The 12,941-nt window shown below is 37.6% G+C and overlaps 1 protein-coding gene across 5 annotated transcripts in view; it reads right to left on the bottom strand.

The window, feature by feature from the left end:
- pdlim5a (PDZ and LIM domain 5a) overlaps positions 1-12,941 on the bottom strand; it is a 125,270-nt gene that overhangs the window by 47,433 nt on the left and 64,896 nt on the right. For 3 of the 5 annotated variants that reach the window (XM_041786947.1, XM_041786948.1, XM_041786949.1), the window contains exon 4: positions 6,334-6,373. In XM_041786947.1, coding sequence (XP_041642881.1) covers positions 6,334-6,373 — 40 coding nt within the window. Of the gene's footprint in view, positions 1-4,203; positions 4,644-6,333; positions 6,374-12,941 lie in introns of all 5 variants that reach the window. The other 2 variants (XM_041786945.1, XM_041786946.1) reach the window with 2 other exon arrangements.

Raw genomic sequence — 12,941 nt, 5'->3', positions numbered from 1 at the left:
GGGGGTATGATGATAGGAGTTATGTTAAGAAGGTAGAAAGATGAGAATGTGTGGTGTGTCTGTGAGAAATGGAAGAGGAAAAGTTGAATACAATAAAAAGTTCACATTTTCAGGTAAAGGAGAACAAAACTGTTTATCCTGCTTATCTTATCCTGCTTATTTTTTCCCTCTGTTTCTGACATTAAATATGTTTTACCGATGTCAGTATTGTTTGGAAGAGGGTTGATAGAGGGTACGGGTGGATTAGGGGATTTTGGCTTTAGATGAATAAGACTGTGATGATTGAACTCCTTGTTGTCTCTTGAATGTCATCTTATATACTGTTGTTTAACTGGGGGATACAAGGAAGACAATGAGAATCCTTTAAATGAATAAACAGGCAAATTAATCATGTTTGTCATCTGAAGTTCCAGCCAGATCACAATCTGATCTCATTCTGATGTTTTGGCCTCCTCTTCTTTTGTGCAGAGATATATATTTTTTTTGTATAGAATTGTATTTTGTAAATATAGCTGATCTGCGTAGAGTTCGGTAACCTCTCAATTGCTACATTAAACAATATGAACCTTTAAATGTAACCTTATATTTGATTATTTTCTGTTATTCAAACAGGATTGCAAAAGCTCATCTAAAACTCCTCAAAGCTCCACTTTTCCATCACTTACAGCGCTATTAAATGACTCTCAGTAAGAAATGCTCCTTCTCAGAGTCCTACAGTAAACAAACAGTACTTAATCCTAGTTCAGCTGCTGAAATATCAATGCTTTTGTAACTCCAACCAGTAAACAAACATCCCACAGCATTACTATTTAATGACTTTTCATAAAAATATCTATGAACCAGCAGCAGCACTGAGTCATCACTAAATAAACACGCATAAACACAGGCTTTGTAATTAGGCTTGCCTTGTAATTAAAACCAGTGAGGGCAATAAGGGATATTATGTTGTAGTTATATAAACATAACACAGACATATGAATCTGATTTATGATTGAAGAAATATGAATATTATTTCCAAACAGCTAAGCTTTAAGTAAACTTATAGTCTCTAAGAAAAAAACATTTAGTATCTTTGGTAAAAGCAGCTTTAGTTTAAGGAGTTTTTAGCTGGTTTCACTGCAACAACTACAATCTTAGCTACACTGTAAAACAAGATTAGCTGAGCTTGCTTAAAAAAAAAAAGGAAACTTGTTGCCTCAAAAATAATGTGTAAACTACACTTGACTTTTGTGAGGTAAAGAAACGTGTTTATATTTAGTGTGCCAACTTGTTCTACATGAACTATTTAAGTATTCACTACTAGTTTAAAATCAATTATTTTAAGTGCTCAAACCTGAGATTCAAATGTTAATTTAAGTTTGCAGGACTTAGGCTAAATCATCTACACTGAGTGTGCAATACTTGCTATTTTTAGTGCACTGTAAACACTGATAAATTCATAGCACTCAAAATATAACAGTCAACTGATTAACAATCAAATGGTACTCTCTGTAATTTTTTTAAGTTATCATTTCACCTAAGGTGGACTAACTTGCGCCACCATTTGCAAAAATGGCTGTTGGCGACCCACTGAACCAGTAGTTGATATTTCATTAATGTCAGTGTGCCATCCAACATTCATAGACATTAATAACATTAACATCACCCCCATGTAATTGAGACAGCAACCTCACTTGTAGTGCATTTTATTTATTTTTTTTATTTTATTTAACCTTTATACAACCAGGAGAATACCTCTTTGAGATTAAAAATATCTTTTTCGAAAGTGCCCTGGCCAAGACAGCAGCGGCAAACAGAGTGCATAAAGGTTTAGTGTCCAAAGGCATTCTGGGAAAACTGCAGATTTGTCATAATTCAAAAAATTTGAGTAATAACAAAAAATACTTAAATTGTTTAAGTACTGTTCACTTAAAACTAAAATGAGTTCTATCAGCCCTTAAAAATAGAGTTAAAATCACTGTTTTAGAGTTTTAAGTAAACACAACTCCATTTTACCCCCTTTTCACTTAGTTTGTTTAAAGCAAGTAAACTAAAGTAAATTGAGCCCTTTAGCTGTTATGGCCAAGAAGAACAAGTAACTTGTTTAAAATAAGTATTTAGAACAGGTTACAAAAACTGAGTTAATTCAACTCAATGTTGCGTTTTACAGTGTACTGTATTTGTCTTATTTCAAGTGAAAAATGTTTCAATGCATTTATTTTAAGCCACATTAAGTTTCCTGAAATGCAGTCTCTTCATGCAAAAATTGAGTTGATTTGGATTTCTGCACTGGCAGAAATTCAGGCCTTACTTGTTGCAAAGATGACACAAGATGCTAATCTGGACTTGTCAGGTCAAAGTTTCTTATTTAAAGTGCAATGAGACACTTCCTAAAAGAAATGCACTAGTCAAAATTGGAATTTTTTCAGGGTATAAAACATACCGTACATACTTTTTTGTTCATATTTCATATTGCTACTACATTTCTATATAAATTCAAATTCCCTGTCAGCCAAAGTGCCTCTGCTTTTACAGCCTCCTACTGTTTTTTTCTTCGTCTATGTTTTTTTTTTTTTGCACCAAATTCCAGGTGTGTATGAAAATGTATTTGGCATTAAAACTCAACTCTGATTGTGTCTTGATTTTGATGTTGAAACTAATAATACTGCTGTCTTTTTATGAGCTACAAATGCAATCCAGACCATCCATCCATTTATTTCAACTCATTCAGGGCTGGGTTGTGCCTTGCAGAATAAGCAAGTCAACCAAACATCCCTCTCTGCAGCAATGATTTCAAACTCCTTATTAGCTTGACAGAGGACTCTTTCTATGGAAGTATCAAATGGTAGATATTGGATCAAGTGATTTAGTGATTTTAAGTGATGGTTTGTGTCTGAGTGTGAAGCAGTCAGCACCTTCAAATCTGAGGCCATGATGCTCTGCTGGAAAACTGTGGATTGCTCCCTCCAGGTGGAAAGTGAGTCCTTGCCCCAAGTGAAGGAGTTCAAGTTTCTTGGGGTGCAGTATTGGCCGTACTGCATTGTGCCAGACCGTTGTGGTGAAGATGGAGCTGAGCCGAGAGGCAAAGCTCTCAATTTACCTCAGTCTACCTCCCAACCCTCACCTATGGTCATGAACTCTGGGTAATTACCAAAAGAATAATATTGCGGATACAAGTGGCCAAAATGAGTTTCCTCCGGAAGGTGGCTGGGCTCAGCCTTAGGATAGGTTAAGGAGTTCAGACATCCAGAGGGAGCTAGGAGTAGAGCTGCTGCTCCTTTGCAATGAAAGGAGCCAGCTGAGGTGGTGCAGGCATTTGATCAGGGTGCCTCTCCTGTAAGGAATTCTGGGCAGAGACCTCGAGGAAGACCCAGAATGCACTAGAGGGATCATGTATCCTGTACACCTTGGGATCCCCCAGCAGGAGCTGGAAAGTGTCACTGGGGAAAGGGACAACTGGGTGGACTTGCTTAACCTATAACCTTGCTCTGGATAAATGGATGAAGATGAATGGATGGATGGATGGATGAAGTAATTTATGGCACGCTTTTGAAATGAGTTTTTAAAATTCTTTTTATCTACATTTTGGAGGTGAAAGATTACCAGAGAGTGATATTTTTGACTGGGATGCATGGAGATGCAGTGATTAGCACTGTCAATTCACAAAAAGGTCTAAGCCCTGTGAGACAGGGCCTTATGTGGGGTTTGTATGTTCTCCCCATTAGCTGGTGATGCTAAATTGCCCATAGGTGTGGTGTGACCATGAATGCCTGCCTCTACATGCCAGCTATGTGATGACCAGTATACTCCACCTCTTACAGCACCTACTTAATGGAAACTGGCATTGAGATGAGATACCCTGAATAGGACATGCAGTTCATCTGACTGTTAAAAGACAATGTGGCACACCAGATAGCTGACTGGTCATGTTACATGCTCCATGCATAAAGGGTACAACCCTCAAAGTGGGCAGCCTTGGCTGGACTCTGACACTTGGTAATCTGCCACATTTGACTTCCATTGAACATCCTCTTTAATTTGGAAAGATGCTGGCAAATCATAGACTGATGGGAAATATAGAGAAAGTTGTTGATAGTCGTCATTTGAAAAGAACATTTATCTCCCTTTTGACAGCTCAAAGGGACCAAGAAGGAGAAGGTCCAAAGAGGGAAAATGCAGAAAGTGGATTCTTTCATTTGACTGGCTGAACTGAACCAAACTCACCCATTAAACTGCAAAGGCAACGCTCCGCCCTGACTCTCCAACAGGCCCCGCCTCTGCCCCATGGCCACCTCACATGCGTTCTCGGTGGAGTACAGGTTGATCGGCGTGTTATACACCGATGGCTGGGGTGGGACGAGGACAGGCGGGGAGGGGGAGGAGGGAGAGGATGGGTAAGAGACGGGAGGTGGAGGAGGAGGAAAAGGAGGACTGCTGTGGGAGGAGGCAGGAGTGAAGGCGGAGGATGGGGAAGGGATGAAGGGAGCAAAAGGGGGCTGTGAAGGTGGGTACTCGCTCTCTGATCCACAGACCCCGTAAGGTCTGGGGGCTTTGTTGTAGGGGGCGGTGGAGTGGCTGGACAGGCTGAAGGTGTGAGGGTGAGGATGGGGTGGCAGTGGTGGGTGGGTGAGGGCGACTGGTTTTATGATGTCTGATCTGTTGTCCTACCGGTACGAGAGAAAAGCATGCAGAAACGAAAAACAAATCACCACACAGCACATAATATACTGATGCCCCTCTGGTTAAGATGAATGATATATTTGATGCATTAGCTCATTGAAGAGTGTTTGATTTATAAACAGCTTGGATTATAATTAATTAACTTTGTGAAATGTAGTCTTTAGGAAAATTAGGAAGCATCAGTACAAAAATATTAAATTAAAAAAAAAACTTGCAACATTAGAAAAAACAACATAGTACAAAAAAAAAATCATGACAGGTGATTTTCATGCAGTAACAATTTGTGCATGGCATCATTTCAGAGGGTTCAGTCACTACAGACAAGTACAGAAAGCACACCACGGTACCTCAGCTGAGATCCTTTATTCTAATAATGGCATTCTAGATTTATCTGTTTGATCCTTCACTTTAATTTAAGAGTCTCATTCTTGTTCTTGGTGATCAGCTATACAGCAATTTTAATAACCTACATAAGGTTTTATTTCTTGTAATTTTTGATAATGGGACAGCTGCAATGTCCTCACTAAAAATGAGCTAAAACTATTTCTGTTTTCTGTTATTGCACCTCTAAGGTATAATTTAAATCAATAAATTAAATCCAGTATTTCTTCTAACAAAGACCTGCACTCAAACTGCATCCCCTATGTAGGATGTTGCCCCTGTCTGAACAGAAGTGACATAATGTAACAACAAATTTAATGTTTTAGAATTTTTTTATATCAACTTTAATCATCAACAAAGTCTGGCAGTTACTTTAATAAAATAACTACAAACATTACAGACTGAGCAGCATAAATAAAATAGAGGAAAAGGTCAAAGGTCTAATCCAGGATTATAGACCCCATTTCAGAAGTAGATAAATGAATGGTGGCTCATTTTTGCTACATTAGCGTTAGCTTTAGTTACATGAGCTTTAGCATATTAGCTAATGCTAACAAAGCTATGTTACCTACATGGGTATTTTACATGAATAACATGGGTTTATGAAATCCGCGAAACTGTAAAAAGTGTAGTCTTTAGCTACATCAGCTACATAGCTTATGTAGCTGACGTAGCTTGCAGAGCTGTGTTAGAGCATTTTCATGGAAGACGACGTTTCTTTCTGTAAGCAAACTAATTTCTGCTTCAGTCGATTGACTACTTTTATGCCTCAATAAGAACAAATAAATTTTAATAACATTTCAACTGATTTACTGTTATAGAATAAAACATTAATTAAACTCATAAGATCATCAGTTTAAATCTTTTTCATGATATTCTATATTGGCATTACAAATGTGTTTATTGAATTAGACAAACTTTTCTTAGTCCGCTTTTAATTACATCCTATCCTTTCTCTCAGACTTTTGTTAATCACAACTGTAAACTAATAATATCGTAACTCAAAACAGTTTATTTTATTTCTTACTTAGTAAACCTTTTCTTAATTAAAGAGAAAAAAAATGTCTTTTTTTGTGTATTTTGTTTTTGCAGGATCAAAACCAATATAAAGAGTAAATTCATCTTACAAAATCAAATTAGAAAATATAACATAAAAATATCCACCCAGCAGGAATACATTTTTCTCATGGTGTGCTTTTCTTAATTACAAAATCATAGTCTTTTAATGTATCTTTAAAAATGCATGCCGTGCACTTGAGTGACTAATTTCAGTGACATGCAGTGTAACAGTACCTTTGGTGCCACTGGAGGAGGTTTGGGTACACTGGGAGCCCTGAACGAAGAAAAGATAGGAAACAAAATACATGAGTGAAGTGTATACAGCTACAATCAAACTTTATTTTATAATTTCAGCTTGGAGAAGATCTGTTTTTACATCTGAGAGTGTGTTTCTATTGTATTCAAATGTTAGTCAACATCCAGTAGTACAGCAAGTTGGGTTAATGCACAAAACACCATTGCAATTAAAAAAAAAAAAAAAAATATATATATATATATATATATAAACACACACACACACACACACACACACACACACCATATGGTAAAAAAAGGTCATTGTTGGTGAGAAAATATTGTGTTCTATAATGGAATGATGTAACAAGGTTAAGTTTGGGTTAGTTGGCAGGCTACCAGAAATAGTGGTCAAGAAATGTACTTTTATGGAACTGAAGTGGTCACATGGGGTGACTCCCTGGATCGGGCGTCAAGTGTATAAATGACTGTCAATGTGTGCATTCTTGGTCTTTGGCCTGTGCATCTATCAATGACCGTAGCTGCTACAAAGTAAATTCTGAGAGAACCCAGTCTTCTTGTCTCTGTGAAGTTTCTGAATCTTCCTCCTGTGCCAATACATTTATTTCAACATAACAGTTATTAAAGTTCCTGTTTGGAACTTCTGGTTTGTAGTGATTTCGCTCAAATTTTCTTTGAACAATTTCTATGGACTTCTGAACATAGCTTATGCTATGTTAGCATAAGCTAATGTACCTAACTACTTTCGGTACATTAGGTACATAGCTACATTATCTGCGTGCAGATGTAGCTAATGTAACTTTGTTTGTTAGCCTTAGCTATGTTAGCCGTGCTAAAGTGTTTTCATGGAGGATAGGCTTTTTTTGTCTCTTTATCCAGCTTTAACAAATGTTTTGTGATTAGGTTTTGCTGGTCAGGTTTTTGGCTTTCAATTTTCAGTATCCTGACCCTCACCCAAACTCTAACTGGAAGAGTTTATTTATTTATTTTAAGTTTTAGTGTGTATTTCTTTCCTGACAGAGGTGCCGTCTCACTGTAGTGGTCTGCAAAAGGGAAGAGAAGTTACCAGTGCCTGTATGAGGCGAGTCACACTTTGAAGGTGAATAGTATGAGTGCCTTTTGTGAGCAGCTGTTTTTGGTCTATGAAGGCATGTATCAATGTGATACTCTTGGAGTTTGAGACTCTTGATACTAATACATGACTAATGAGCTCCCTTAAGGTCATCAGGCTTGTATCTACAACTTTGAATTAACTCCAGACTAATATAAGCAGAACAATTTATCTGAATGCTGATTTTATTACTATAATACTTCATCATCTAACGGCGTTTATAGTTGACAGGCCTGATTTAAGATGATGTTAATGAAAAAAAGGAGCAGGATATTGATGTAAAATCAACAGAGATATTAACTGCTCATATAGGTCCACATTTATTCTTTTCAACACTCATAGGCCTTGTGAAGTGCTCGAACTAAATAACATTTAGCACATGGAACAAATGAATGTAATTCACTGCTCTACAAATTCACTGTGCATAAGAAGAAAAGAAAATACACAAGTTCACATAAATTAAAGGTTAGGTAAACCGTGAAGTAACTGAAGATGTGTAAATGTCAGCAGCCCCACATTCCTCTCAGAGCAGCCTTTCTAGAAACTTCCTGAGGGAGGTTCATGTCCTTCACCTCTGTAAATTTGAACCGACAGTCTTTTGGTAGCTAAAAACACACCAGGCTGCAGACACAGCTACTCAAACACTTGGCCTTTTCCTCTCAGTCTCTTGTTTCTCTGCAGTTTTTGTTTGCCAACAGTGTCCTGTGATCACCTTTACATGAGAAGTGAGGCTCTTAAATGATATTAACACCAGAGGCAGAAGGACATCATGCCATTAAATTAACCTGTACAGATCCTCCTGACCTCAACAACTCAGGAAAACGATCTCAATGGCCCTGAAGTGAGCCTCTCAGGCTGTTTACTACCTCTGACAAGCCTAGCTGTCAAATTGCTCTTTGCTATGTCTGCTTTAACACTGTTATGGTGGGTTGAAAGATGGAATGACATTGATGCTTCTTCAAAGAAAGGCCTGCTTTACCATAAACGCTCTCTTAACAGCTCCTTAGGTGTCAAAGACATTCCTCATATCACTAGAGCCCATGCTTCTTTTCTGTTTTTTGTCTCAGTAAGTCTGCAAGAGCTGTATCCTGTCCTGAATTTCCCTGGACACACTACACTGTCAAGAATCAGAGCAACACAAACATATACATTGACACTGAAGCCAGGAGCAATGACCTCACTGGCTCACCAACAGCATGAACTGTACTTGGAAAGGTACATAGAGTAGTTAGGGTAACAAGAAGGTATTTCAAATACGCCACCAGCATGAGTGCTGTAGCCATGATTACACCAGAGCTATAACTGGAAACACCAACATGGAAACGTGTTGCAGGGAGGGATCGTCCTGGCTAAGGAATAGATTAGAACAAGTTTAATTTTACTGCCAGACCTTTACAGCCTTTCTGTGAGGATCTGAAACTGTTATTTCCAGTTTCACTCACTAAATTTGGGCCCATTTCTAAACAGTCATTTCTGATTAAGATATCAGAGGATGTTGCGTCCACTCTAAAAAAATAACACACTGAAGAGCATCCAATCAAATTTTCAAACACATCACAGCATTAAATCCATTCATTTGAAAGTGACCAGTGATCTCTTCAGTTCAAAAAGTGCTATTAATATTATATAGATTCATTACACACAGACTGATTTACTTTAAGTGTTCATTTCTTTTACTGTTGATACATGACTTACAGCAAATACAAACCCACAATTCAGTATCTCATAAAATTAGAAAATAAAAAGGATTTTTAACACAGAAATATTAGACCACTGCTTCTTTTGCATGACTTACTGGAGCAATGCCTGGCATGGGGGCGACTAGTTTGTGGCACTGCTGAGGTGTATATACATGCGTGAACATAAATGTCTGAATCAACTTGACCCTGCCTGTGAGTGGATGCGGAAATGCAGCGGTTAACTCCTCCTCTTCCTGGATGCTTTCTCTAGCTAATACCTTTAATCATGACCAATCTAAATATGGCAGATTATTCCATGTAGCTAGCTTATCTAACTCTAGTAATTTGAAGCTGAAAAGTGCATGTAAGAAAGGAAAAGTCTGAGAGACCTAGGGGTCTGATTGTGAAAATTTGGAGTTCAAACATAAAACATCCTCTGGTTAAACTCTGAGACATCCATACTTTCCTTCTTAGTACAAAGTGTTTCATAGCAAAAGTTTTCTGTACCTGAAAAGATTTAAAATAATCTGTGGTCATCATACAGTGAGACACCATATCATACAGTGAGACACAATATCATTCAGTGTCACACAACAATATAAAGTGTGACACAATGTACAGTGTGACACCATATCATACAATGAGACACCATATCATACAGTGTGACACAATAATATTAAGGGTGACACAATACCATACAGTGTGACACAATATCATACATTGTGACACAACAATATAAAGTGTGACACAATTTATTTAACCTTTATTTAACCAGATTAAAACGCATTGAGATCAAGATCTCTTTCACAAGGGTGACCTGGCCAAGAGGTCAGCAGCACACATCATGAAAAAACATATTGAATGGTGGCAATATACAATAAGTTAGAATACACATTTTTGTGAGAGCAAGGTGTTACGCGATAAAGTGCAGTATCTTTAACAAAAATAACAATTCAGAAACACAGGCACTGTTCAGTGGTCTCACGCTGTTTATCCATCAGCATGGACCAAAAGGCTCCAAGTGAGATGAGCTCTGAGAGCTTCAGCTCAGTCTGTAAAGAGTTCCACACTGTGGGGGCAGCAAATGAACATTGTTTCACATTATAATCTCAATATTAAATAATAATATTGAGAATAATAATCTCAAATATTTGGTTTGTCTGAGGATGGTTACTATTTTAACGATGAAGAAATAAGATTACTCAGAAAAATGAAATTTTGTATCTAAATAAAATAATTTTAAATAATTAATGTATCTATTTGCATTTTTTACATACTGACATTTTAAATGCAAAAATATTCATGTCACACCACATGACAGATTTTGGTACTAAAGTTACAAATAGGTGAATGAATCCAAATGAAAATTATATTCTGGTTGTAGTTTAGAGCAACAATAGCATTTACCTACTTAACAATATGCCAGTGGCTCTTTGAGCTGTGGTGCCTACATTGCTGTGCAAATTCCTCTGTTTAATTGTCTCATTAAAAGTCAAATTATTTTCATCAGATCAGTGTTAGTTAGTTGGCTGTTTTTTTTTCTTGAGAAAGAAAACTAAGACAAGCTAAAAATTGAGCTTTTATGTTAAAAATTGACAAATATGAGTTTAGTTTTCATGACAGAGACTAAAATGAGGCTAAACTGTTGGTGCTGGACTGCTGAACATTCAAAATCCTTGAAGTTTCTTCACTGTGTGTATCATCAGCAAACACACAAGGAGAGATTGGGCAGAGAGCATTCAAGATATGTCAGCATTTTCTTTAGCATTAAAGTAATCAAAGTACTGAAAGCGCATTGATATGACAGTTTATATTAACGCAGTCTGATTAGTGCTGGAAAAACGTGACCAGAATAGAAGGATCCGTGTGGGAGTAGTGTCCTATATAGCAGGAACAAAAGGACCTTCAGTGTATCAAGCACTATGCAGCTGGAATGTTTCTCCGTAGCTCAAATGTGTGAGGGTCAAAGAGTAAGTGGATGCAATAAAGACATCGACAGTGTGACAATGACAAACATGACATTTCAGAGGTCTACCTCTTACACACCACATGGAAACATTTGCTGGGCTGCTTTTGCATGTGTGTGTTCTTCGTCAGAGTTTGATTATGAGTTTGGGAGCAGCTGGTGGGTCTGACTCTGAATTTGGAACTCTGCATGTTGCATGTCAGCTGTCAGGCTCTACGTGTCTGCTTCCTTTACTCTGTTTCATGTCTGTGGAAGTTTTATATAATAAAGTGATTGGTCTGTTCAGCAATACCCCAACTATTCTCTGTGGTGACAGCCTTTCTGGTTTTGCTTTGATACCTTACCACATCCCAATGCATGCCATGATTGCTGTGGTGCGTTTAAACGTTTTTCCATATTTCTAAAGACATTCATGGTCGTATTTATTGTAGTTCTTTTTTAATGTTGCTCACTGGGGTTTGCATGTGAATCTCAAGTTTATGTGATTTTCTGGCCTCCGCACTCTGATGTTTCATTTGTTTCTAATCATTTTATTTAGATATGCATAAACTTGTACAAAAGAATAAAAATATGCTTTCCAAGCCTGCTACATTGTTTCTGTTATGGTTTTATTGTATTTGACAAGTTTCTGCAGTTAAATTTACAGTAAATCAACAAAAAAAGCAGGGCCCCAATGTTTTCTAGCATTTCACATGTGATTTCTTATTTTTTTGGGGGGGATATTTGCCACACTTAAATGTTTCAAATAATCAAACAAATTCTAATAATACACAAAGATAACCAGAGTAAATACAATGTGAAGTTTTTAAATGATGATTTCATTTATTAAGGGGGGAATAATCAATCCAAGCCAACCTGGCCCCATGTTAAAAAAAAAAAAAAAAAAATTACGAATAAGAAACAAAGTCACTGATCTATCAGCCTGGAAAAGGTTACGAAATGATTTTTAGAGCTTTTGGACTCAAGCAAACCACTTTGAGAGCCATTACCCACAAACGGATAAAACTTGAAACAATAGTGAAACTTCCTAGGACTGGTCAGTCTACCAAAAATACTCCAAGAGCGCATCAACGACTCATCCAGGAGGTCACAATAGAACCCAGAACAACATCCACTTGACTCAGTTAAAGCCATTGTTGCCATTGTCCAAAAAGAACACAAAGGCTTGTCCCACATTTGATTGAAAAAAAAAAAAAACATCTTGATGATCATCAAGACTTTTGGGAAAATATTCTGTGGACTGACCAGACGAAAGTTGACCTTTTTGGAAGGTCTAACAAAACTAACAGCATTTCACAAAGAGAACACCACTAACAGTCAAACATGTCTGCAGTAGTGTCATGGTCTGGGTCTTGCTGGACCTGGACCCCTTGCTGCAATTGATTGAACCATGAACTTTGCTCTCTGACAGAAAATCCTGAAGGAGAATGTCTAGCCATCAATTAAAAACCTAAAGCTCAAGCCCATTTGTGTTCTGCAGCGGGTTAATGATTCAAAAAGCACCTGCAAGTCCACCCCTGAATGGTTTAAAAAAGAAGGTTCCGGAGTGGTCTAGTCAAAGTCTGGACTTGAATCTGACTGAGATGATGTGGCATGACCTTAAACAGGCTGTCCATGATGGCAACCCCCCCCCCCCCAATGTGGCTGAATTAAAACAATTCTGAAAAGAAGAATGGACCAAAATTTCTCCACAGCGATGTGAAAGACAGCTAAATCTGAGCTAATCGCTACACCAGCGGCAGACATTGTATATACCCTCTCACAGTACAACTAGCTACTGCCTGGTTCTCCTCAAATGAAGCTGATTGGTCTGGTCCGTTTTCAGACCTGG

Source organism: Cheilinus undulatus, linkage group 5, assembly GCF_018320785.1.
Source record: "Cheilinus undulatus linkage group 5, ASM1832078v1, whole genome shotgun sequence".
Classification (NCBI taxonomy): Eukaryota; Metazoa; Chordata; class Actinopteri; order Labriformes; family Labridae; genus Cheilinus; species Cheilinus undulatus.
This window is presented reverse-complemented; position numbering and strand designations above follow the sequence as displayed.